The sequence below is a fragment of the Prinia subflava genome, chromosome Z (assembly GCF_021018805.1).
Source record: "Prinia subflava isolate CZ2003 ecotype Zambia chromosome Z, Cam_Psub_1.2, whole genome shotgun sequence".
Classification (NCBI taxonomy): domain Eukaryota; kingdom Metazoa; phylum Chordata; class Aves; order Passeriformes; family Cisticolidae; genus Prinia; species Prinia subflava.
In genome coordinates, this window is record NC_086283.1 from 3,747,745 (window position 1) to 3,774,023 (window position 26,279).

A 26,279-nucleotide genomic window follows, 5' to 3' on the forward strand; every position below is an offset into this window, starting at 1 on the left:
ACCTATCATACTTCATAATGTGTATTCTCCACTCCACTTAAGTAAGCTTTGGAAGGCTTCATGCAATTTAATGTAATGGCTCTCTGTGTCCTTCCTCCCATAAGAGAGTTACTGCTGGTTTCACTACTTCCTCCCAAACCTTCAGTTCATCACTATTATAAAAATTAGTCATTTATCATAAAGCTGCTGATCAGTGCTCATTGCAGTGTCCAGAATTGCTTGTACTACAGTTGAACTACACATGATCATAAGTGTACCTCTCTTCCTGTAACTATGTTGAGGCAAACATGCAGGAGTGAACCTTTCTAAGCTTGCTGTGCACATTATAAATAAATTGAGCAGAAATTCCTCTATCTGAACTGATTCTGGGGAGCCAAGTGGCTTTTGGTCTTCCCTCATAGCTGTAATGTAGCAGCTGCTGGTCACAAACTGGTGCACCTAAATTCATTTCTTCACATCTGTTCTGTGGCATCAACACTAATGGTATATTCTACACAGTTACACCTGTGTGATAGGTGCATCCTACACTGTACCCTTGAACTTCCTTAGCCAAATACCCATTTTCCTTTACTGGTGAGTGTGCTAAACCTTTGTCCCACTCTGCCCACAGATCCAGAATTTACCCATAAAATACTTCCAGCTCAGCAACTAGGATGCACACTAATAAATCTCAAATCTGTAGCCCGTAAGGCTGCTGCCTAGCCCAAAGTGAACTGGGAGAAACCGTGAGAACCTGAGATTTCTATGATCCCCCTGGGTCACTTGTTTAATTTCATAATAGTTCAAAAAGCAAAAGATCTGACAATAATAGCAGTGCCTTTTTGTAATGGAAAGGCCCACCCTGAATTACTTTGAAACATGTTGAACACTTGTGGAATATTTTTCTCCTTTTCTGAGACCTTACACACGTAGGACTCTAGCATGTGCCTTTCTCATTGAGTGAATGGGAACTTAGGATTTTAAATGTAGGTGTCCTAAGCTAAGCTGTAGTTAAATGTCTAAAGCAGATGGCAGAAGTACCTCTCTGTGGGGCCAGATTCTTGCCTGAATGGGAGCATTTGGCAAATTAAATGAAGTATGTAGTTGGATGAATAGGTCGAATATAGAAGACAAAGTGCTGGCTGCTGCAGCTGCCCAAACTAGATTACCGAGCAGAAGGGGAGTGTTTAAAGCCTAAGTGGGTCCAAATCTGAGAAAGGGAAAAACAGCTAAGCATGACCGTTCTTCTCGGGTCATCTTCACTCTGCCCAGGGTAAGTCTTGCGCAGCTAAGGATTTGGCCCCTCCCGATTAGGATGTTTGATTTCCTGGACAGAAAAAACCTCACAATCCTATTAGACAACACACAAAAATCCCTCTGAAATGTTTCTAAAGGAGTCAGTCTGCTAAGCGTCTGCTAAATGTGCAGAGTACACAGAATCCCTTCTGGCACTGTCTTGAATGATGCATTTACCATTATTAATGGAGATACCAAACCATATTGCTCCACAGTTCCTCCTGCACACATTATGCTCCTGACACACATATGTGTGTATGTGAAATGCCAATTATGGTTTTTGCATTTCCTGGTTTAACCACCAGTGTTTTTTCAAAATGCTGACTGGCCATTACCACAGCCAGACCATCCCGTAGACTCTCCACTCAAAAATGTTTCTCCATCTAAAAAAAAAACCCAACAAAAAAACCCCAACAACAAAAAATGTTGTTTCTTTGGTCTGTTGCACTGTAATCTCCGTTCTTCTGGGGATTATATAGCTCTGCGGGTGATTTCTGTAATTCATTCTAGTCTTTCATTAGAAGTAATAGACAGTCTTAATTACAGCATGCCACATGACAAACTGGTAAAGGTGCTAGAAATGTTGCCAACAGGAAAAGAATTGGATGCTGTGAATTTTTTTTAATTAAGAGTTGGCAGTACTGACAGGAAATAAGATTGGACTTGTGTCCACTGAAAACTATGTAATTTTGGTGTAGACATTTTTCTAAATGTCATGAATTGTATGTTGTTTGTGGTTTTAAGAACTTGAAAAATTATTGTCAGCTTAAACAAAGTAAGACCAACCTTTGAAATTAAATATATACCAAACAGGAAAAGAAACATGGTAACTTTTGATCTTTGTTGTAACATTACTTTAAACTTTAGTCTTCTTCAGTGTACCTTAATTTGTGATGTTTACTTTATGTCATCAAATATTCTTGGGGTATTAAGTTACTGTAGTAAATATTACTTCAAATGTTGGTAGAGATGTAAGTGAATGTACCATCTTTGCTACTTTCTGTCATACTCTAAAAGGCACCTGCAGGGTTGGGGTCCTGTTGCTCTACCTTTGTGTTTTCCCAGAAGGCAGAGAGTGAAGATGTGTGACCTCAGTTTTCCCAGGTTAGGCAGTTCCACATTACTTTTGCAAAATCTTAATTAATTTCCTGCAAGGGAGAGTGTGGTGCATTCATTACACAATTTTTTTCTGAGGACAGGGTGGTTCTCAAAGTCAAGCGAGAAAGTCCTTTCTAGACAGGAATTTAGAAGTGGGAGTCTAACAGTAGGTGTCCTCATCCTTTGGTGGAGCATGTTTTTCTCTAATAACTAGGGAGAACCTAGGCTGTGGTTAGGCATTTTGGGGAAGAGCAGATATCCACCTAGAGTAATTTTACAAATAGCCAGAGACTATCAAACTTAGTTTGAGATAGAGGGAATGTTTCTTTATCTGTGGAGAATCAAAAGTGGGACCACTACAGAGAAAAATATTTAAAGGGTGAGAGCCAGAGCCATAACCATGTGCAATTTTTGTTTTTTGCTCTGAGAAAGGCAGATTGCTAGATGAGACATGGTCATTGTTCAAATGTCACATCTGTCTGTGATATCTGTATCTAAAATTAGGAAAAATCCAAACCTTTTGTGCAGAATAAATACCTGACATTCCAAATTTTCTACCATTAGCAAATGATTGTTGGGGTTATTACATGGGTCCTGACTGTGGCAAAGTGATTAGTAGGTAAGTCAGTGGTTTTTTTACCACAAGAGAATATCTGCCAATCATGATCAAAAGAGAAGTAATCTGCAATAGTAGAACTCCAAAAGAGAGGAAAATAGTAATTTCTAATTATTATTCAACTCATTGACTGCTTAATTCCGAAGCGCATTTTGTTCAAAAGATAAATCTAGCCATGCTGTCAGATTACACTTGCCTTTGGGCTGGGGGAGAGGCTAATCCCTGGGGATTTCCTGCCCGTTCCAGCTTCTGTGCTGGAGCAAGAGTAGCCATCATCCCCCCTCTGCATCGAGTGCATTCGCTGATGGGAGAAGGGGAAGAGATAGCTGCAAGCATCACAGGGCGTTAGGCAAGCGCATAAAGTACTTCTAAGTCCTCACAGTGATAACGTTCAAATTCTTTCTTACTCTGATGGTTTGAGCATTAATTTGCTTCCTGTGATTACTTAATGTGTGTGTGCAGCCTGTGATTTTTTTTTCCCTTCCCCTTTGCATGTGATGTGCTAGCAAAGGAAAGCAGTAATAGTCTCCCGGGATATGTACAGCTCTGTTCATATCTGAGGTATGAAGTCAACTCAAGACCATTTTGTTCTCATAAAATATACAGCAAGGCAGTTTAATGGATAATGGCATAAATGCCAAGATTTGATGGGCAGAACCATTTTCACTGGGAGATGAAAAACACTGTGAGGACTCAGTCTGGATGGGTACCACAAAGAGGCAGAATCTCTGTGCTGTGATGGTAATAATCTCACCTTATCTGGGTGTGCTAACACCTGCCACACTTTGCAATTGCTAAGTTAATATTGCTTAGCAATAATATAAGATTTTTTTAAAGTACTAATGAGGAAGCTAATGGGTTTTACAGGAAGTGTTTCCACTCCTTTAGATGTGTGTTTTGTAAAGGTAGAAACTTTTTTGTACTGCTTTAGATGATAAAGAAGATGGTTTCCCCTCAGGTCAGTAGGAACAGGCTACATGCTTCCTTCTGTGTGAGTGCGTTGGATTGGAGGGCTGCTGAGCATCTCCGGTTTCCACTGCACCTGGGGAAAATTACGGGGGAATTCTGCGGCTTCAGATCATGTTCAGGGTATGCTGTGTTCTGAACTTGGGCAGAAAACTTTGCAGGAGGGGGGGTGGAAATTCTGAAGCTGAAGTGTCTTGAGTCGTCTGTAAATAAACTAAAAAAATCAAGCTGCCTAGCTGCTGTGCGGGTTCCAGGTAGCTGTCTGAGAGCTCAGCCATATGTCAGGAACTTCAACGCCCTTGAATCGAGCCGTAAGGGTGAACTGGACACAGATTTGTTGATGTGAACAATGACCAAAAAAGGAGCGTTCTTTAGCAAGTAATTACGACGGGCTTTCCTTGTGCTTTCACTGAAATACCGGTGAGAATCCTGCGTAGGATTCGAAGCCCGAGCTAAGATGGCTTGGTGCCGCCCAAGAGCTACCTCGTAGGGGAGCGGGGAGCGCTTGTGCGCGTCCAGGCTGTTCCAGGTGCGCGGGGAAGGCTGCCTGCCTCCCTCCCTGCTGGGGAAACCCCGCTCCTGCCTCTGACAGCTCTGGATTAGTGTTTTAATGTATATTACATAATTGCTGGATTCGGGTCTTTCAACTCCCAAATCTTCCAAAACCGTTTATTCTATTGTTTAGCCAATAGAGGGTATTTCAGCATCTTTTTCCCTGGCAAAACTGTAGGGCATTTCCAATTCTAAAATTACCCGCACTTTTGAAGGACTAATTTGCGTCTGTCCACGGAATGCAGTCATGGACGAGTCCAGCCAGGCTCGCCGAGGGCGATGGTATAATTATAATTAGTGGAAATGAGCTTGTTTTGCATCCGCTTGGAAAACCGTGGAGAGAGTGGCACTGAGGGAACGGAGCGAGGGCTGGGGGCAGCCGCTGCCTCGGAGGCGGTGCGGGAGAAGGGGGCGGGGGGGAGGGGAGAAGGTGGAAGGGGGGAAATAGCCCCAAACCCACGCAGAGCTGGGGTTGGGGGGTTTTGGGTGGTTTTTTTGGTTTTGTTTCCCCCCCCCCGCGCGGTGCGGAGGCGGTTTCCCGCCGGCGGGGCCCGCGGGTCCCTCCCGGCCGCGCATCCCGCAGTGCCGCGCCGCCGCTGCGGAGGCGGGCGGGGAGGGAGGGACGGGGCGGGCGCGGGGGGCGGGCGGAGGCAGGCGGCGGGCAGGGCGGGCACGGGGAGCCGCGCTCCGCGCAGGCAGGGCAGGGCAGGGCCGGGCCAGCCGGGCCGAGCAGCGCCGCCGCCGCCCGCCGTGCCCGAGCATGTCGGCGCGGGAGGCGGTGACCTACCTGCCGGAGAAGGGGCTGTACTGCCAGCGCCTGCCCGGCCGCCGGGCCCGCGGGGCGCCGCCGCCGCCGCGCAAGGGGAAGCGCGCCGACACCATGGGCTTCTACGGCACCCTCAAGATGATCTTCTACAAAGTGAGTGGCCGCCCCCTGCCCTGCCCGCGGGTGCGCGGCGCGGAGGGCGGGGGGCAGGGAGGGGCGGCGGGGCCGCGCTGCTCCGCGGCGGCGGTCCGCGGGCGGAGACGTGCGGCGGCGGGGGCTGCCGCCCGGCCGCGGCTGCAGTCAGCGCGCTGCTGCCGGGGAGCACTGCCAGCGCTGGGTGGCGGGCGGCGATGCGGAATGCAGTTTACTGCCCCTTCTTCTCCTTTATATATATACATATATATATTTAAAATTCTTTTGCTGTACTGCGATCCCGGTTAGTTTGATAAATAAACGTTGTCTGGAGGAGTTGCGTTTTCCTAGCGATAAATTAAATGTTTTGAGGGATGTTTGCTCGACGGTTTCTGTGTTTTGGTTACACAGAGACCTTACTGATTTCCGAATCTTGTCACTAGACCTCTCTGCTGTAGAGAAAGTTTTATCTTCATATGATAAACGGCTTTTTTGACCGTCTATTTACTTAACACCTTCCGAGATACTGAAAGTCAGTCTGCGTGGTGGACCCCGTGTGAAAGTTGCCTAAAATGTCTGAAAAACACCCAGCCTAAAAGAAGCAGGTGAAATCGTTATTAGGCAACATAATGCATATTCTTTTCTTTGCTAACGCAAAAGAATAAATCACCAGAGGTGATTATTCTGCTGTAGGCTTTCTACTTTTTATTTTAAAAGGTGTGCTTTTGAAAAATGCATTCCCTCTTACGAGAAGCAGAAGAGGAATACGATGATGATAACCTCTCAGAAAGGCAATCTGGAAATAAAAATTTTCCTTGAACATGAAAAATCCTTTCCGAAAAGTCTATCATCAAATACTGAAATTTATTCTCAAACATCTTACTCACGCTTCCAGTAATTTTGATGGCTCACCCACCTAGCACAGTAATAAAAGATGGTATCCATTATTTTTCGGTGATCCTTGCAGCTGGTTTTCTCGGGGGGAGCAGGGGGGGCTGCTCCTCCTGGGGCGTGGGGAAGCAGCGAGGGTGAGGCTGGTGATTCGGCAGCATGCAGGGCGGTTCTGGCTCTGTGCTTGTCTGGGGAAATGCTGTGGAGTGTCCCATGTGAGACATGACCAAGAAAACACAGCTACAAGGCAAGCTCTTCTGGTTGTGCTGTAGCTGTTCCCTTAAAAACAAACCGTAGCTTTCCTGTGTAAGCATTAATGAAGCTGAACACAAGATCTTCAGTGGCTGTTTTTAGGTAAAGCCATAAGGGTATTTTAAAAGTATAAATAACCATAATCACAATAAAAGTATATGGACCATATACTCTGTTTCATCTGTTGGGTTTGGGGTGTTTTGTTTTAGGTAGATAGACTGATACAATAAATGGTTAAATAACTGTGTTATAATACAGCATTTAAAAAGATCAAATCAGTTGTGTAAGAAAGGTGCCAACTTTTAAACTGTATCTTAAACATGAGATTTTGAAAAAAGGAAGCAAATGGTTATACTAAAGTCTGAAATGTAATACAAGTAGTTTATGTATTTTGCAGCTCACAGTTGTAAACAGCAGTAAACATTCTTCAGCTGGCTAAACTGCTGTGTGTATCACATATCACAAAACAAAAGGAAAACCAACAAAAACTCAGAAGTTGCATTTGGCACACGTATGTCTCATTTAGTCCAAAAGTCTGTGGTTAAAGATTACCCAAATATGTAGAAAGTAATCTCTATTTGTCTGCCTGGATAAATATGGCTTTCATTGGTTTCCATCTCTTTGGTAATTTTTGCAGTCTGGCTTCCCCTTTTAGCAGCTGCCCTGCTCATTATTTGGTTTTGATCATATCTAATTGCAGATGACATTTGAGACTGGGGTGTAGCGGTTTTCATCCTTACCCTTCTTGGAAAAATACTGGTTAATCTGTCAGACAGTTTTACTGCAGTTTTGTGAATTTTTTCAATGTACAGCTTTAAAATAAAAGTGTAGACAAAAGAAAAGATACAGTATTTTTTTTTAGGCCTTGAAATAAATATCGTTTATGATGCAGACAGGCTACCTAAAATTTAACCATTTCAATAAGAGACTAAGCAATGAACCTGAACACAAAGCATCTAGGGCTTTGGTTTAGTTCCTTCCCTCCTCTCCTGCGAGGACAGAGAGAGAACAGTTTAGTGAATCAACCAACACAAAATAAATTAACACAGTTCTGCACACTTTTTCACAATTTGGGAATTAAAAGAATGTAATTCCAATAGATTTTGGACCCTAAAAGAGCAATAATATATACATGCACCCTTTAAAACGTGTATCAAATATTGTTGAATTTAGGAAATAAAATGTTTTAAGTAATTTTATGAGTGTCAACTTTTTGAAATTTGGTATAAAAGTAGAAAGTAAAAATGTGTTAATTTTACAGAAGTACACATAACTAAGGTTGGTTGTATAACTAAATCCGTGTTGTTACTCTTTTTCCCTCACCTTGCAGATGAAGAGAAAGTTGGACCATGGCTCCGAGGTCCGTTCTTTCTCTCTGGGAAAGAAACCCTGCAAAGTCTCAGAATACACAAGGTAATTAAGTGCAATGACAGATCACTGGATCCTGATTCCTGCGTATATCCCGTCTTTCCAATTGCTGAGCCTGATTAATTAACGTTAAAACACTGTAAAGCAAAGAAGAGGTGGTATCAGCATTTGTATATTGCTTTGCTAATTTAAATTATGTGAACTGAAGATGAGTTTTAATGAAGTAGCCAGACTTGCATTTCTCCAGTTGAGGTTTGTGTTTCTTTCTAAATATAGCATGCCCATTTTCTTAAGAGACTTTTTTGAGGCTGGAGGATTCTTGGAAATAAAGTCAATCAGATTTAAAAAGGGACATAACGATCAGCCCTAAGACTATTAAAATTGTGATCAAATGTATCACTTTGCTATGGTAACAGGAATGAGATAATGGAAATTCATGTAGGCAGAGCAGACCATCTGATCTTAACAGGAACACACACGTACATGCTGTCCACAATATGAAAGTATTACGGGTTCTGGTCCACTTCCTTGCTGCTCCTGTGTGGTCCCAGGAAGCACAAATACCTGCTGCTGTTCCCGTCAGGTGCTTCATGGGATGAAGCACTCCTAACCACGAGCAGCAGTAGCAGAGCACGACTGTGGATGCACGCCTTACAACTGCATTCTTACTATGTAGTTGCCATAACAATTGTGCTTGGATGTCACTCTGCTTCCCATACTGTTTGAATTTACACTGTTTTATGTTTTTTCTTTACTATAAGCGTTATCCCTCCCATGAGTGTTACATTTGCCTCCCCAGGCTCTCTGGAAATGGCACTTCTTTTGAATGTACTACAGTAGTGTTCAGTCACTGATGGCTCTTTCAAAGTAGTGTATATTTTATTTTTCTTCCTTTAAGAGGTTTATTGGGTGATGAGTGAAAAGTTAGGCAGCAGGTCCTGGGGTTGCTTTTCAGATGTGTAAATGCTGCAGCCGAGTACAGGAGGTGATGTGTTGTTGCTGAGAGGTGCTTGTTGCAGCTTCCACATCTGCCCAAGCCTGCAGGTGGTGTCTTCTGATTTCTGAGTCAGTCTAATGGAAGGACTCTCTTGTTGGCCACCATTTCTTCAGGTGACGCACTGGGAGTTCTCTGCACTCCCAGAAGAGCAAACAGTTCAGCAACAAAGAAAGCACGCTTTTTTCTCGAGTGTGTCTCTCAGATTCAGAGGAACTGCTGGGTTTGTCGAGCTTCCACAGAGACTTGACTCGTTGTTTCAGGGGAATAAAAGCATAGAGGGAAAATGAGCACGAACAAGTATCTTGTGGTTTAATCTCAGGTCAAAGCAAAGAAGCTTTTGGATCCTGTTTTGTATAACTGTTTTTGACTGAGAGCCAGTTTGCAGCAGAAGAAAGTGTAACTGTCCTACTGGGGCAAGTTCTAGGCTACATACTGCTCGGAACCAATAAAAGCTAATTTCAAGTGCCTTATTTTGGACCTTGACTCATAGGCCTTGTGCTGGATCTCTATGCAGGTTGTTAGAATGACTAAAATGTAAAATCACATTTTGATTTCAAAAATACTTTTAACTGACATAACTTGGATTTTGAGTAGTAATTGGCATAAAAGAATCTTTAAATAACATCTGGTCCTCCTCTCTTAAACTGTTTGATTTGGTTTTATCTAAATAATATGCAGGCAAATGATGCAATTCTTGTGCCTGCTTGTTTCCATTTTCCCTAGGATCAGGCACTCAAAATTGACCAGCTGATGAACTTTGTTTGCATATAACAGGTAAAGTCAGTAAACAAATGCCATTAAGAGGAACCTTCATCTCTGAAACACTATTTTCATACCAGCCTCTGTTTCTGTTATTACTCAGCAAAATGAACAGTTAAAAATAGGCCTACTCAAACCAATCTTTACTTTTCTTGACCAGTTTGGGTAAATGTTAGGACATGCTATGGTTGTCCTTCAGAATAAGGAAGAGTAGAGCGAAATATTTGTAGAGCATAATGAGGTAAATATTAAAATGAACTTTCCTTGCATCATTTAAAGCTATTCCTGTAGCCACTGAAAAATCAGTAAACTCTGTAAGCTCATGCCTACTAAAAAGCTGGGTTTATCCTACAAAAAGCAGAGTGCTTTTTGGAGTCTCACACTATATGTAAAGTGTTCATGCTTGTGCAAATACTGCTGGGTTCCATATTTCCTGCTAGGGAATACAGCTTTGATATTCTGTGAGCAAAGTACTTTGCATTATGTAAAAAATCCTAACAAAACAAAAACAAAAAAAAATGACCAACCAAACAAAAAAACCCCAAACCAGAAAACACAGTCAGCTGTATTTCTTTAGACTCCCACAATAGTAGCTTAATCCCAGCTCTTCTAAAAGCTCCATTCCATATGAATGAGCTGGTTTTTAACATGTCAGAGTGAAAAAAATCAAACTGTGATTCAGAGAGCATCTTTGGCTCCTTTTCCCTTTTCACTTCACACTCCCCCTTAATTCCTGTGTCATTCCATCAACACACAAACTTTAAAAGACCATATAGGATAATTCAAAGCCCAATTCTAGACCACTGAGCCACTAGAACTACTTGATATTACCAGCCCTTTGTCAACAAAATATATTAAAATCTAAAAATAGATAATTTTTTTCCTTTCTGTTTGGAGATAAAGCAGCACTAGCACATTTCACATACAGGTAGAACTCTGAGATCTGGCTTCCTAAATCCCCAGGCAGAAGGCACCAGTGTAGCCCAGAAGGAAAGGAAATACTTTGACAAGGAAAGGAATGTGTAAACCTGTATCTTTACACACAACTTGCTTTCCAGTTAGCAGGGTAGTAATTTTTCAGCCTTGAAATGGGATCCCTGTTTCTCCCTTAGCTGGAGGGCTAGCACTGCAGTGGTAGTAGAAGCAGGCAGATTCATCCAAGTGAGGGACTGACCTCTTGAGTGACCAGCAGAACAATTCTTCACGTTAATGCTTTTGCATAAAGCCAAAAGTTTAAGTAATAGTTGCAGATTATGTACTAGGTTTTTTTTTTCTCGTGTGAGTTTTCCTTGATGTTTTACGTACGTCTGTGGCTTTGATTTGTCTGGCAGTACCACGGGGCTGGTGCCATGTTCCGCCACACCGACGACATTTGGGGACCTGCGGGCAGCCAATGGCCAGGGGCAGCAGCGGCGCCGCATCACATCCGTGCAGCCACCGTCGGGCCTCCAGGAATGGCTGAAAATGTTTCAGGTAAACCAACCAGCCTGCAGAAACAAGCATCTGAGGCAACTCTGCCTCCATGGTTTGTGTAAGGGAGTGCTTCAGTAGAGTTGGTCCTCCTTACACATCCCAGAATGTCTCTGTCATTGATTTCGTGTTCTCTTGCAATAACTAATGGGCATCAGCTTTAAGGAATATTTGTTCTCTGTTTCAGCAAAAAATAAGAGCTTTAACTGTTTTTTTAATAATATAATTCTTCCTGTTTAATGCTTTCACATTTTCTGCAAAGTCTGTCCCAATGTGCAAGGCCCTGCAAGACCCCAAGCCGTTTTCACTTGAGACTAGTAAGCTTTGGTGCATGGCTTGCTTCAGTGCAGCTACAACACTAGATTCGTCACAAGTCTAGTGTCTTCTAAGAATAGAAAGAAAAGTTTATCAAAAATAGATTAAAAGGAAACTCAGTGTATATTTTTACTGATCTCTGTGTACTGAACATGTCAGCCAGCACGTGTGTACACAGCTGAAGGGAGGGAGGAAAGGAAGAGTTTTTTCCTATCTTTTAAAATGCCTTCAGCAATGCCTAAAAATTACTTATCTGAACAAAAGACAAGATGTGAATGACAATGCTATGGACCACTTGCACGGGTTAAAACTGAAATCTGCCTGGACACCAGTCAAAGGGCACCTGAGCCAATTTTGTGTATGTTAATACAAGCAAAGTTTGGGGCAGGCTTCTGCTGCTGGTCCACAACCTGTACCATGAACATCTTAACATTTTGCTTTGTATTTTTAAGAAGCAGAGATGAGTCTTAGTCATTGATTTGAACAGTGGAAATACTATGTCTTCCTATCTTGATTAATAAACCATTCATTTTAAAAGCATTTTCAAAAGGAGCAACTAACAAATACAGGCATTGTTTCAATTACTTAACAGGCAAAGATAAAAGAACAATATTATAGATACAAGTATCTATCATACAATTTTGCAGGCAGAAGTTTGCTTTTGGCTTGATTCATGCTGCCACATAATACCATTGATCTCAATCACTGTCAGTTCTGAACATTAAAATAATAATGTAGAACCTCTTTCCTCTTTATTTTTACACATTTATGATCTGCTTAAACCAGTGGAAGCTTGAAATTAAGATTCTTGTACACATCATTCAGTTTCTTTAAAATATTCACATTTCATTATTGTGGTGTATCTTTTTTGATACTGTTCATAGAAATATGTCTTTTTAACCCCTAAGAATCATATTTGAATGGTATTACATGTATATATGATAATGTAATAGTAGATTGTATTTTAACAATTTGTAACATTTAAATATTTGTTCTAACAAAAGCTATTTTGTTACTGACAATAGGTAACATATTTTTATGTAAGATTGATAGTGAGTGGCAGTTACATATTTTTGAAAAAGATTAGGAAAGGCTGAAGTGTTTGAGAGAGTGATGGAGACACCCATGACAGTAAGAGCGAGGCTTTTGGCTGTTTGGTTAGGATATGCGGTCTATAAGCCCATGAAGATTTTGCCTATGTAGACAAATGTGTAGGGTGTGTAATATTGAAAACCTGTTTTAATCTACATATATTTAGATACTTTCAACTTGTCAAAATACTTAGTTGCAGCACTAAATGCATAAATGTTGATCTATACTATTGAGAGAGAGAGGAAGGCCTCTCTCTCCTAACTGGAGATCATTGAGCAACACTTATTGATCATGTCTGTCACTGGTAGTTTTTATTGTATTCACAAAAGGGAGTCCCTTAGTTTTGAATGAAAAGCTTTCAGAGTCATGTAGTTCTATCTCAGTGTTAGATCTGCTTGCCTCCTCATTTTCTGTATGCTTATTTTTTACGTGAGTTTCATGAAAGGGGCAAGTCTTCAACAGCCAAGTGATAAAAGCACATTTATCGGGGAGGTAGCTCTGCCCAAAGGGGAGGATTAAATGGCACATGCAGCATCATTCTTGCAATACGAATTTTGCCTGTAGAGAAACGGCAATGAGAGAGCTTTCTTTGGGTACTGTGTACTTGCTAGTCCAGTTTAATAGGTCTCTTATTTTATAGGAAAATATATTTCCAATTAATTTTAAAGCCAGATTTCTAGAGGCATATTAGGGGGACATTTGTACTGTTTCAGGTAAAACTGTTCTTTGGAACAGAAGCTGGCAGTGGCCAGTGATACTTAGCTGTTTTGAGACTCTAACCTGTAGCTGGCCTTCAGTGCTTCTCCTGTGTTATCTTCTCAAATAAAATCAAGAGTACTCCGCGAATATAAGAAAACTTAAGATGGTCTCTTAGGGTTTTTTAGATTTACTTTATAGATGTACTTCCTGTTGTTATGTTTTATAGTTGATCTAAGCCTTTTCTTTTGAAAGTAACTAAATAATGCAGAAGGGAAAAACAGTTGTGTAATTACACTTTACCTTTTAAAATAAAGTTGTGTATGGATTTCAGTGAAGTCTGGAAAGAAGAATAGAAAGGTATTTTATTAGATTCAAACCAGTTAATTCCTTAAAGGCCTGTTTATTTTTTCTGGTTTGCAGTGGCTCTTGACTTCAGGTCTTTTTAAAATCCACTTTAAGAGCTTTTAAAATCCAGTGCCCAAGCGTATCTTTACAAAATTTCTTCCTTTACAAGAAGTTTTAAGTCACCAAATTGCTTGCCATAAGGAAAAAAAGTCAGCTGGATGCTAAGTTAAGTCAGAGCTGGTATTTACTTTAAAAGTTACTAAGCTCTCCATTCTTCCTACTAAGTATACTTAGGGTGTTGGGGTTTTGCATTTAAGTAATTTATTAAAAAATGGAATTTTCATGGAAAATTGATTTTGAAAAGTTGTTTCATACATACTAATATGGGCAATCACTTTGAATAACTAGCAAATGCCATCATTTTACCTACAACTGGAAGCATTTTTTTTTTTCACAGCAGTTTAGATAGTTTCCAAAATGCCTTATCTGGCTGGCAAGAGCACAGTTCCGTTTTTTTTTTTTTTTTACATAAATAGTTGGCTTAGTCACCTAAATTCAAATTGCTTACCACTCTCCAATCCAAAGCTGCTCAGGAATGAATCCATGTACAACTGAGTAGTCCACCTCTTACGTGAAGCAGGCAGTGAAGATTGTACAATAACCAGCATTGCAGCATTTTCTGCTCTGTGTCTTGTGGTGGGACTAGTCAAGGGTTGGAGTTTCTGTGCAAGCCCTACACGCAGCTCTGGAGAGATCTGCACTACAGCTTCATGGCCCTCTTGGCTGTATCACCATTACTGGTTTGTTTCAGAGGCAGAGGAGTCCTGCAGACTTACAGCAGGTCTCCTGCCTGTGCCTCCTTCTTTCCCTTTGCTTGGCTGTCATGGCAGTTTTGTTACATGCAAATTTCAACTGGTTTCAGGAGAAACTCTTCATTATCCAACTTCGGCAGGGATGTAGGGTCTGAGCCAGTCACAGCTCTTCTAGGCAAGGTCCATCACATGTGCTGCAAATTTTCGGCCCAGGGGACCAGACTGGGGTCTGGGACTCTGATATGGGTCAATGAGGAGACTTCAGCACCAGCTGCTCCTGAATCCCTCCTGGTGTGACAAACTACCTGCTGTACAGCTCTACAGCTGTAGATGGTGTTTCTTTCAGTGCTTATGTGCTATTTTTATCCAGACTGAGATACCCTCGAGGTGGGGAAGGCAGAGTTTTCGATAACTGATCTAAGCAGAAGCCTTGGAGCCTGGACAGAAGCAGGCTCCAAGAAGAGCCCTTGTGCAGGTCTCAGTAATGACAAACCTCCATTAACAGAACTTAGTAATGGAGAACAGCACCCTGAAGTTAAACTCTTTAAAATAGATTGTCCCTAATATACCTATTAGAGCAAAAGGATATAATTGCTGCAAGCTGTAATTGTATAAATTGAAGGTAGCAGATGAGAGCTGAGCAGTACAAGAGTACAGGTGATGGAAGAGGAGAGGTGCAGAAACAGATGATGATAATAAAACAGGTGGCAGGTCAGACAGAAGGTATGAGGTGGAAGTTGTAGAAGCAGCAAAGATGTGGCTTAAATTGATTGTAAGAAAGGGGAGACATTTACCCAGAGTAGTCAAGGGCTAAAAGAAGGGACAGTTTTCAGTTAGGTAGTGCCATTGTTGCTGCAGCTGCTTTACTGGATGAGAAAATGGTATGAATGGCCAAAACGCTTTGGCTGACAAATCAACACCTTCCTGAGGAAATGAGAAAAGAGGGGTATATTTCTTTAGGATTCTGAAGTCAAAGACCAGTATCAGTGGGCTCTGCTGGCTTCCCAAGGGCTACGTGAATGAACTTCAGTTTTGAAGACAAGGAAAGCAAAAGAAGACAATTAAGCAGAAGTATTTTAAAGATATAGTATGTTCTTTACAAGGATCTTCAGTTTGAAAGGGAATTACCTGGTAGAAATCCAGGGTGTCCGGTCACGACACCACCTGTCTGAAAAGTCTGTGGCCATCTACAAGGTTTGAAACTTTGCAAACTCTTTGGCATGTAGTTACTTCTTCTGTAAAATTTGTTCACTGTTGTTTCTCATCAAAGCCACAAAGTTACTCCTTATCCTTTCTGCCTAATGAGCTACATGCAGTTTTCTTGCAAATTGATCAAGCTACAGGGCCCAGAAACAGAATTTACTAGTCTTGTCTTCATTAATGCACAGTTGTGTTCATCTGGCAAGGCTTCCTCCCAATTTTCCATGCCAGACATTTCCCTCAGAGACCCCTTACCAACTGTAGCTAGAGGTTTGTTTGCTTAAGTGAAAGACTGAGGGGACAATGTCCTAGAGACAACATTTTGTAGCAGCTGATTGCTTCCGTAGGAAGCTGCCTGTACCCATCCCCTAATGATGACAGACAGATAAAAGAGGGTTCTGCTTTTAGGCAGTAGCAACTCTGTTCAATTCTTGATTCTTTCCCCTTTTCTGTCCAGATCTGTATTAAGTTTTAAAAACCAACTAAGTGTAAGAGAGTTACAGATTAAGATAGCATACAGTGACATTATTAATCAGTAACATGTTGGTAGCTGCTGGGAACATTTGCCACAGCAGCAAACAATGCTCTTCAGGTAGAGTTCTTCAAATTTAGTAAATGTAGCTGCTTACAAATTAAGAGTAGACTGACCTTGAATATTTATATTATAAGGAAGTAGCACAAGTATTACTTTCCCACTTTTTCATTCTCCTAAATTCAAACACAGCTGACAGATGAGATTAAAGACTGCAAACGTTTGTACCTAACACCAGCTAAGCTGTGGGTTAATGAAACAAACAGCAGTTGGAAAGTTGGTGAGATAAACAGTTCTTCAGTGCATGATTTATGGAGAACTGCTCTGTGATGCAAATGTCTCTATTGAGAGAAATTTATAATAAAAGCTGTTTACAACAGCACTGCTGCAACTTTGGCTAAGAAAGTCTTGTTTATTTTCAATATTCTGAGGTATTGTGTATGAGACATGAAAACCCTCATCTCCCATCAGTATGCAGTGACACTGCATACACACAGGTGGATGAGGAATGTCTCCTTGCCAGCTTAAACCATTTTACCAATTGCCCACAGTGTGTGGAAAGGCTCAGGTCAGGCACTTCCTCCTCCATTAGGGTAGGCTGTCCAGTACCTGGCAGACATTTGCGGCAGGGCAGGGGCATGGCAGTGGGGTGAGGCAGCTGCTGTGCACAGCTGCTCCCACCGCAGCTTCTGCGACTGCTGGCTCTGTAAATGCAGCAGCTCGGAGCCACCTCCACTGCCCTGAGGGACTTGGGTCACCTGGACGTCCCCTGGGCCATCGTTTGGGTGAATGATACTTGTAGTGACTTTTCAAGTTTTTTGATGTTTTATTTAGAGAGAAAGATGCAAAGCAGTGATCTTTCTAAATTGAGTAAAGCTGAGTGTTTATCTGCTTCGCATTCACTTTCAGAAATTCCACCTTCTTCTTCTTCACTTGCCTCATTGTTCTGCAGAAATTGCACAGTACACAAACATTGTAGTATTGTGGAGACCAGAGTGAATTGTCAGAGTCAGATACAGGGAACAGAAATTTAGAGCACAAGTAGTAAAGGTCCTGAGATGCATGGCAGATTAATACACAAATCTAAATGGTAAGGTATCTTGCCCTTTTTTTTTAAGTTTCAGTTAGCCTCTTACGGTAACTGTAATATCATTTGTATGTGCTAATTTACTTGTAAATGTCACTCTAGAAGACATTCAAGAATAGGAATGTGAATCTGCTCTCAAAACCTGCGATGTCTTATTTTCTCTCTAAGGCTTTATTTGTGCTCTAATTCTGTTGCTAAATCAGCTAGCAGTATCTGTTGGGTTTTTGTGTAATTTTTTTTTTCTTTAAATTGTTTTCACGTAACGAATCAAAGCTCTTTGATGAGCACAGACAAGTTTAAGACATGACTTTTAGAGCCCCAGTATATTAAGTTACTAATTTTTTTTCCCTACAAATGTTGCTCCTAATCTGCTATGCTCCCAATTGAGTGCCTTATTAAAATGTGTAAATTTTATAGCGCCCATTAGTAAAAACGTGTAGTAAGAAAATTACCAATCAAAATTCCCTGTTTATTCAAGTGTAAATTGATACTTGCAAAATATGCATTGGTTTATAGCCAGGATTCTGAAATTACAACATTGTCACTTAGGGACACACTGTAGTAATAAGCAGACACTAAGTTAATGTTCTTTTCAAGAAAGTTTTTTACTTTCCTTTCCTCTTATTTCAAGATTTTGATCTACCAGATGAAACATGAAAGTTAAAAGCCATCATCTCTCTTGAATGCACAACAGAGAAAAGGAGTTCATTCTATTGCAACCCCTCTGTTGTCTGTAGCATGTGTGTAGATTTCATCAACTTCAAAAGAAGCTTAATTAATTCAATTATTATTATTAAATAATATTATCTATTTAATTGCCAATCTGTATGTGTGCATATAACAAATCCTTTCTTAGCTTATGAATTAGTGTAGTAATTTTGAATATTTTGTGTTGATTAACTCCTCATTTTTGTGTCATTAGCATGAGCATTTCTCTCCTGACTTTTTATATGCTTGTATATAGTTAGATGAGGAAACTCTTTTTGCCTTACTGGCAGAGCAGTGGCACTTACTGATATAAACCAAACCAGTTTGTTAAACTAAGCTCACTGTTTCTTTCCTCTTCTTCCCTTGCAGAGCTGGAGTGGACCAGAGAAGTTACTTGCTTTAGATGAACTCATTGATAGTTGTGAACCAACACAAGTAAAACACATGATGCAAGTGATAGAGCCCCAGTTTCAAAGAGACTTCATTTCCTTGCTCCCAAAAGAGGTGAGAATTATGGGATAATATTGGATTGTGAAGTGCATTGGCTGCCATCTTTAGAAAACTTCTGTGCTAATTGTGCCAATGTCGTGATGTAAACTCATGTTAGAGGTTCACAGTTTGGAACACTGCCATAACATGGCCACTGTAATTTCAGGTTGACATGTCTCTATCTCTTGATAGCATTTAGATACTTAGAAATACAGATGACTCCTTTAAACAAAATTCCCATTAGCTCTAAAAATATCTCTGTATCTTAACTGGGCCAATTGTGCTTTTTTGGGGGGAACTAATTCTGTTAGGGCACACACACACAAAAATTTCCTCTGGAGGTAAGATCTCTCTGCAGATTATTCTGTGAGTGTAAGCATTATTTTTAATGCTGTAAGTGGTGAGTATTTTGTTAATATTCTTTTAAAATTTATTTTAGACAAAGGGAACCCTAAAATCTCTACCAAATAAACCAAAAGTTAACCCAGAAAAGCACTTCTTACTAAGGATCAAGCCAAACTGTAATTAAGCGGACTCCTTACAGTAAATCCATCACTGAAAATCAGATCATGTTGTATCCGGTTAAAGAGATTTAGATTTCGGTGTGTGTAACTAAATGCTGTCCACACAAGAGTAATTTGTGATGTCATCACAACTAGAACATAAGGGTGGATATGCAGTGTTATAAACCCAGTTTTCTGCAGTTATTGAATAAATGTATTTTAGTTGACTTAGAAATAATACTTCTCACCTTGATTGATTTTAGGGAGTTAAGTCTCAGTTCCTAATACTTTGCAAAGCAAGTTCTTTTAAGTTTTTCTGGTATTTGTATTTGGTTGCTATGTTTGACATGGTTTTATTACCTGAAGAGTGTTTCGTGTCTCTGTTCTTTGACACTCTTTTCTGGCATATATCCTGTTTTTGAGTACTTGCATCTACAAAACCCTTCTTTCCTTTACTACACTTTCATGTTGTCTCAAGTCTGTAAGTGTCACAGCCTTCCCTTGCCGGCTGGCATTTTTAAGGGTTGGAATCAATTTATGCAGCAAGTATTAACTTAGTACACAGGACATGAGATTAGTATTTAGAGAAGTAATTCCTGCAGCAGCCTTCTCAGGGAGTGGAAAGGACACTGGAGAAGAGTTCAGCAGCATCTCTGCATGGTTGCCATATTTCTAGAGAAATATGCCACTTCTGCATCTGTTCAGTCTGGAAATTTAACAGAGAACTGGTAACAGTAACTCAGATATCAGTTCTCTTTGCATGAGTTTGTGGCAATACTCATTGAAGTACTATCAGTGATCTAGTTACACTGTAACTGAAGATCATATTATAATTTCAGCTTTTGCAGTTTCTTCACAGAAAAAATACAGTACTTAGCAGTAAAACCTCCTCACTTAGGTTTCTTCACTCCCCTGTAAACTACTAATGTTTAATTTGTTTATTTCTAGTGAGTTTCCTGCATCTTGAAACCAGAATATTGTAATGTGTAGCTTCATGACAGGCTGACTTCACCAGTGAAGTTGGCCTGAATAATTTTCGCTTCCTAACCCCGAGTCACTGTCACCAAAATTAACCGAGTTAAAAAAAGCCACTGAGCTGACTCCACCATCTCCTCTGCTGTTCCCTCACCCACATCTCCTCAGCAGGGCTGTCCCCAGCTGCTAAGTGCTGGCTGCAGTGGGGGGTGACGCCCTGAGCTGTGGGGGCACGAGCGACTTGCTGGGGTCCGTAATTCCATGCAGAGGCTTCCCTAGCGAGGCCAGCATCCTGGGAAAACACGCTCCCTTGGGCTGTCGCTCCGCATTAACATCTGCGGTTATCTCCAGTGCTGTTGGATGCAGTGCACTGATTTTATTACCAAACCAGAACAGGAAGATGATGTGGACAGGAGGGCTTTGCTTCAAAGCCATTGTCTGCAATGGAAAGACAATAACTTAAAAACCAAATAACCATGGAAATGTTTGTTTTCCTCCCGAGAAAATGGCAGTCAAACAGTTAATATGAAACAAATACTCTTGTTTTCTTGCTTAGAAATAATTATTCAAATCACTTATTTATGAAAATCAGGTTGAGAAACCAGTAGATAAAGAGTTTTGCTGAAATCAGCCATAAAAATATTGTTGGTTCTGTGTGCGTAAGTGAAGAAAAAGGGAAGGGACTGCTTACTATTGGGTATTATTAGCACTTCAGCAGAGAGTAGTCCTAAATCCAGTTCAGTCAAAGGTCAGATCTTTGCTACCTAAAATTTTCTTATAACTAGATCCATGAGCTGAGACAAAGGATGTCATCTTTTATCCACTGCTAATCCTAAAGTCAGCTGCGGGCTGTGTTGATCATTGATGACTATTTAGATTGATGTAGTCTAAAATAAATGTTACCCATATTTAACCTGGTTCAGTGTCAGTTGGCTCATAGGTTTAATTAACACCAGCTTAGCAAACGTCTGTGTCTGTATAGATAGGACAAGCAATATTTAAAGAAACTGCTGTCAAGTGAGGAACATTCAGCAAAAAATGGAAAGGGTCTGTGTAATGTTTGAGTTTTGTCACATGCAGGTCTGTGTGATGTGTGTTAGGAAACAACACTTCTTCAATAATTTCACTTCCCAGGAATGAAGACAGAAAGTCTAAAAGGACACATACAGTTGTTGCTCCTGTAATAGAGAACTTTACATCAGATCCCAAATGCTGACTCCCTCATTAAGGAGAGAAGAAGTTCTTCAGGTTTGTGGCCTGGGGTGCCTGCAGGATCTAACACATCATTTAAGGCACAGGTCCCTCAAATGTGGAGTCCTGTGTGCTCCCCATAAGCTGCAGGTGATGACTTGCAAACAAGGTGTATGTGCAGCCAAAATGCAAACAGTTGTGAAGTGCTGAATTTTTATTTCCTGCTCAGTCACTGGCTTGTCTAGATTACTAAAAGCAAATGTTTCTCACAAAATAAAGTAAAATATCTGCTGACGTCAACAGCCTGCAGTTATGGCTTCCTCAGTAAATTTCAGTCTTTGCTGCTTTGAAGGGCAGATTCTGTTCATCTATCTATCTGTCTGTCTGTCTGTCTATCTATCTCATAACTAAAGCTAAAAATGAAATTGAAAGTTCTAAACAAAATACAAGGCAAGCAGAAGTGGATGATATGATTTCCTTGACAGCTTCTGCATCCTGTTAATTTCTGATAAAGACCTCACTGTGTGAGCATGTTAGTAGTTCTCTGCATTAATGTTTATCAATATTGTTCTTCCTGCAGAATTTTTAGGGACTCTGTGCATTTCCTGTGACTTTCCTCCATCTTACACTTATTCTCCAGGACTAAGGAGTTGCATTGTTGCTGTCAAGTAGAAAAGCTGTATTTGGTCATCCTAGCTGTAATGATCCTTGTGTATCGGATTGTAATTTATATGCCTCTCTTAAGGCTTCATGGAGATGTGGGATTTCGGGGGCTTTATTGTGGTTACTCTATGGATTAGCTCAGTCAGGCAAAGTTTGAGTTTTTCCCAGTAAACTTTAGTTTTGTTACATGGAAAGGCTCATCTTCTATTTACTTTCTGTTGCTCATTAGGATTTGCCCTATGGTTTTGGTAACAAGCTGTACTAAAGTTACATGTCTTGATCCTACTGCATCCCAATCCATAAAGCTCCTTGTAACTCCACCCAGGAGTGTGTTAGAATTCTAATCAGAAAATGAGTGATACCTACACTGCCTTTCCTACGGCTGCAGAGAGGTTTTGAGCTCTGGGGAATGTAGCATTTACTTGTTCTGGATTTGGGCATTCTGAGTGATGTTACTTATCACAATGTACATCCCTATTTGCTCACGTGGTGAGCACTGTACTTCATAGTTCAACTCTCTTAACTTTTGGTGCAATTGTTAGCTGAAATAATAGATATAATTACTTTGGTAATAATTCTTATAATGACTTAATGTGGCTTACATTCTTTTTAAAATGTAATAATTATTTCAGCTGACATCTATTTTCTTGCAAATGCAAGAATCATTTTGTGATGTGATCTGTAAGGATTTAGTTATGATGATTGTTATATTTCTACATGCCCACAGGAGTAAACTGGAGTCTGTTAAGTTTCAGAGATTGTTTAATAATTTATCGTTCCAATTTTCTGGATTTCAGCCCCTGATGTGTGATAGTAAATGGAGTTATTTCACTTTCCTCTTCAAAAGCAGTGCAGAAATACAGTTTCTTCTTGTTTTTTACAGCTGGCACTATATGTGCTGTCATTCCTGGAACCCAGGGACCTTCTGCAGGCAGCCCAGACATGTCGTTATTGGAGGATTCTGGCTGAAGATAATCTTCTCTGGAGAGAGAAATGCAAAGAGGAGGGTAAGGCTGAGCAAAATGATGGATGTAATGGTTGAAGTGTTGCCGTCATAAAAAGTGCAGTTCATTTACATAATAAGCTTAAAGTTTTACAAAGGCAATTCATGTGACTTTAGATTTAGTGCTAGTTATGCTTTGAGCTACATGGTATGTATCTCTGTTGAAAGCAGGAAATAGAAATAATCCATGGAGTGGCAGAGTTTAGACTTGAATATCTTATTTATAAAGTATACCAGTTGCATGTTTTTAGAATACAGTTGAGTTTGCTTTTTGAAGATTACATTTATTCAGAATGCAACCAAAAGAAATAACAGCTGAGGTGTAAAAATGATAGTGTAGCCTGGCAGTTTGTAGTGTGGAGGAAAAACTGTTTCAGTGGTTGGTAGAAGGGCTGCTGTAATTTCATATCACTTGTAGGGTAATTAAGGCAGAGATGGCACACGGAAGTGGGAGAAGGTGCTGAAAGATTTGCCTGGAGAGGGACACACAGTCCATTAGCCGCATGGATATTATGCTGCTCATGCCAATTCCAGAAGATATGGTGCTCCAGCACTGATATGAATGGGCAAAAAAAGGCTCCCATGAAAGTAGCTACATATTTGAGCACATGGAGAATGTAAGCTTTTATTTTCAAGGAGAATTACAGGAACAAGGCGTCTGTTTGGCCAGGGAGTGGGGCAGGGTTGGGAGAAGAGCACATACATGTGATCTCAGAGCAGTCTCATCTTGGACCCTGTCCAGACTGCCTTGGAGTATGGAGACAAGGACTTGTGAGGGGTTGATGCAAAGGCTCCAAAACACATAACAATGTCAATTGTAGCTGGCTATTTCTGAGGGCACCTAAACTAATTTGTTTTCTTTTGTGATGGAAAGCAGGTGTCTGACCTCCTAAATCTTCTCTAAAGATTTTCCTCTTAAAAATTTTGGTGAAAATGCATTAAAAGGACAGTGAGAAAAAAAGAGAAAGGTGAGAGGGAAGTGAGCTTATATTTGTGAGCTGACAAGTCAGAATAAATACATCCAGGCAGGAGACCACAGGCAAGCAGGCCAGTACTGCAGCCTGCTTAGCTCCAGTGAGCTGCTCAGTAACATGAAGGAGCCCTTAATTCAAGATTGCAGGCTGAGATGGGGCTAAAGGCAGAAGAATGAAATCCACATACTGTCAAGAGACTAAACTCCTGCCAGTATTGAAATGCAGTGGAGAGAGGAGCTGCATAGAAAGGATAGCAGGGCGAGAGAATTGTAAAAAAAGCCGTATCTGTAGTAGCAAGGCTAAAACAAAGCTTAAGTGTCAAGGCAGAAAGGACATAGCTATACTTAATTTCCAGCTAAGAGAGGACAATGCCAAAAGCACTCAGCCTTTCAGATCAAGAAAGTAATTAAAGTAAAGTAAAGTAAAAAAAGCTCACTAATACCAGAAGTCACAGTGAACTTTAAGGTAATGAAGATGGGTAACCAGCATGGAGAACGACAGACAGAAAGATTGACTTCTCGAACTGCTCCAGAATAAGCACAGAAGTGGTTAAAGAGGTTTTTGGACAATACCCATTTGTAAAAGGCAATATTCTGCTGCATTGCTTTAGAAAGGGAGATCCAAACCCAAGCTAGGAGGTTGCCAGCAAGGAATGATGAACTAGAGGATTTTCAGTAATGATTATGGTAATGATTATGGTGAACTGACAAGGACAGACAGAGGAGCAAGGTCATGTCACTGACACACAGATGTTGGTATGCAGGAGGTTGTTACATTTCTGCCATATTTTAATGTCAGGGGTCACAGTAAAGGTTTGGGAGGGAAGGTGTTTTCTGTGGGGTGGCCTCATCTCTTACCCTCACCCCCCCCTTTTTTTTTTAATTCCATTTTAGGGATTGATGAACCATTACATATCAAGAGGAGGAAAGTAATAAAACCAGGCTTTATACACAGTCCGTGGAAAAGCGCCTACATCAGACAGCACAGGATTGATACCAACTGGCGGCGAGGAGAACTGAAATCGCCCAAGGTGAGGTTCTGAGCTCTGTGCACAGGGCCGTGAACAAAGCAGGATCATCCCCTGGCTCGGGTTCTTTCCTTTGGACAAACAAGACTACCCATGCACAAAAAGCAGTGAATTGCTACAGAAAAAAATAATATGCGTTTTAGCTTACCCTGGCTTTAAATTATATTCTGACCACCATTTTGGCAATGTGTTATGCTTCATACCGTGGAATCCTTTCACTGCTCTCCTAAGAATTTCTGTACAATTTTGTGAATTCTTACAAATATACCAGTCTCTTTGAGACAGGTAATCATGGAAACTTGATTGGAAATACTTATATTTAAAAATACAGACACATATATTGTATATGTAAGTGTATATGTATGTATTGGTAGAGCTGGCTCATGTTGCAACATAAAAATACTCCACAACTGTTCTGCGATCAATTCATGCTTTATTTTAAAATATATTCTTCTAAATTAAGCAGCACAAGGCGGTAACTTCATTCTGTGCTTAGATTTTTGTGGGGTTTTCTAAATGTTAAAATTAATGACATGTAAAATTTAATGACATATATATTTATCATTACATCCTTTCCAATATGAAGATAGAAGCAATATTTCAAATCTTTTGTAAATAAAATAGCAACTCTCTAATCAAACCTGATAATGAACAAGCAGCCACAAATGTGAAGAAAACCCATATTCATGGCTTTTTAAGGTTTTAAGGCAATTTACCTGTTTTCTTGATTAAAAACAACAAAACAAAATAAGAACAAAAGAATTCCAATGGAAAACCTATGGCTGTATCCTGCTGTTTATTTGGCTGTGACTTTTGTACATCTCTGGCAACGGTTCTGTATTTCTTGCCTTGATATGCCACATCAAGTTATCTTGGAATTATTATTAAAATTACAGCCTCTGGCATTATCCAAATGCCATTTCATTTCAATGAACATCTTGAAAAATGTTTGGATATATTAAATGTATTCTACTATGGATTCTACTACGGATATTTTTTTTTGCTGTATTGCAATAAGATAATATAGAATTGCAGTTTTTCCAAAATCAAGCATTGAAAATCCCAACTCTATAAAGAAACATTCCAGTCCACATTCCCAGCACATGAAATTGTTGCTTTTGTTTGTATTTAATTGAATTGATGGTTTTCTAGTTTTTCACTTTGGTGCTGCCCGGCATTTAACACAATACAAAGCTTGGCTGGTAAGGGAAAAAAATAGATGCAGACAGCCTTGACCACTGAAATACAAATACTCAGCAAATAATCAGCCAATCCTTTTTATTCAAGATTGTAACAGAAGGTAACAGTAACTCAAAAATAAAGAGCTGGAATAGCTGCAGAGGAGTAGAGCAGTGACCAGTTACTGATTCAGCCCATTTTTGTTAGATGTTTTTCCTAGTGCTTTTAGGAGGCTTGCAGTAACCGTGGTGTGCCTGCTAAGCAATGCAGCATCACTCCATGGAAGGAGGGAAACACCTTCTTTGGTCCCAGCTGGCGGTAAATTAGACTTGACACATGGGAC

General features: G+C 40.5%; 1 protein-coding gene and 1 long non-coding RNA gene across 3 annotated transcripts in view; one reads left to right on the plus strand and one right to left on the minus strand.

The window, feature by feature from the left end:
* LOC134564111 (uncharacterized) overlaps window positions 1-5,400 on the minus strand; it is a 38,621-nt gene extending 33,221 nt beyond the window's left edge. The window contains exon 1 of the long non-coding RNA XR_010083472.1: window positions 5,295-5,400. This is a non-coding gene — a long non-coding RNA (uncharacterized LOC134564111). The remainder of the gene's footprint in view (window positions 1-5,294) is intronic.
* Window positions 1-26,279, plus strand: part of LOC134564110 (F-box/WD repeat-containing protein 7) — a 177,495-nt gene that overhangs the window by 139,038 nt on the left and 12,178 nt on the right. The window contains exons 1-6 of one of the 2 annotated variants that reach the window (XM_063422751.1): window positions 5,179-5,426; window positions 7,879-7,961; window positions 11,004-11,145; window positions 18,302-18,436; window positions 22,637-22,760; window positions 24,624-24,760. In XM_063422751.1, the coding sequence (XP_063278821.1) occupies window positions 5,268-5,426; window positions 7,879-7,961; window positions 11,004-11,145; window positions 18,302-18,436; window positions 22,637-22,760; window positions 24,624-24,760 (780 nt within the window). In that variant the 5' untranslated portion in view covers window positions 5,179-5,267. Of the gene's footprint in view, window positions 1-5,178; window positions 5,427-7,878; window positions 7,962-11,003; window positions 11,146-18,301; window positions 18,437-22,636; window positions 22,761-24,623; window positions 24,761-26,279 lie in introns of those variants that run through there. The other variant, XM_063422750.1, reaches the window with a different exon arrangement.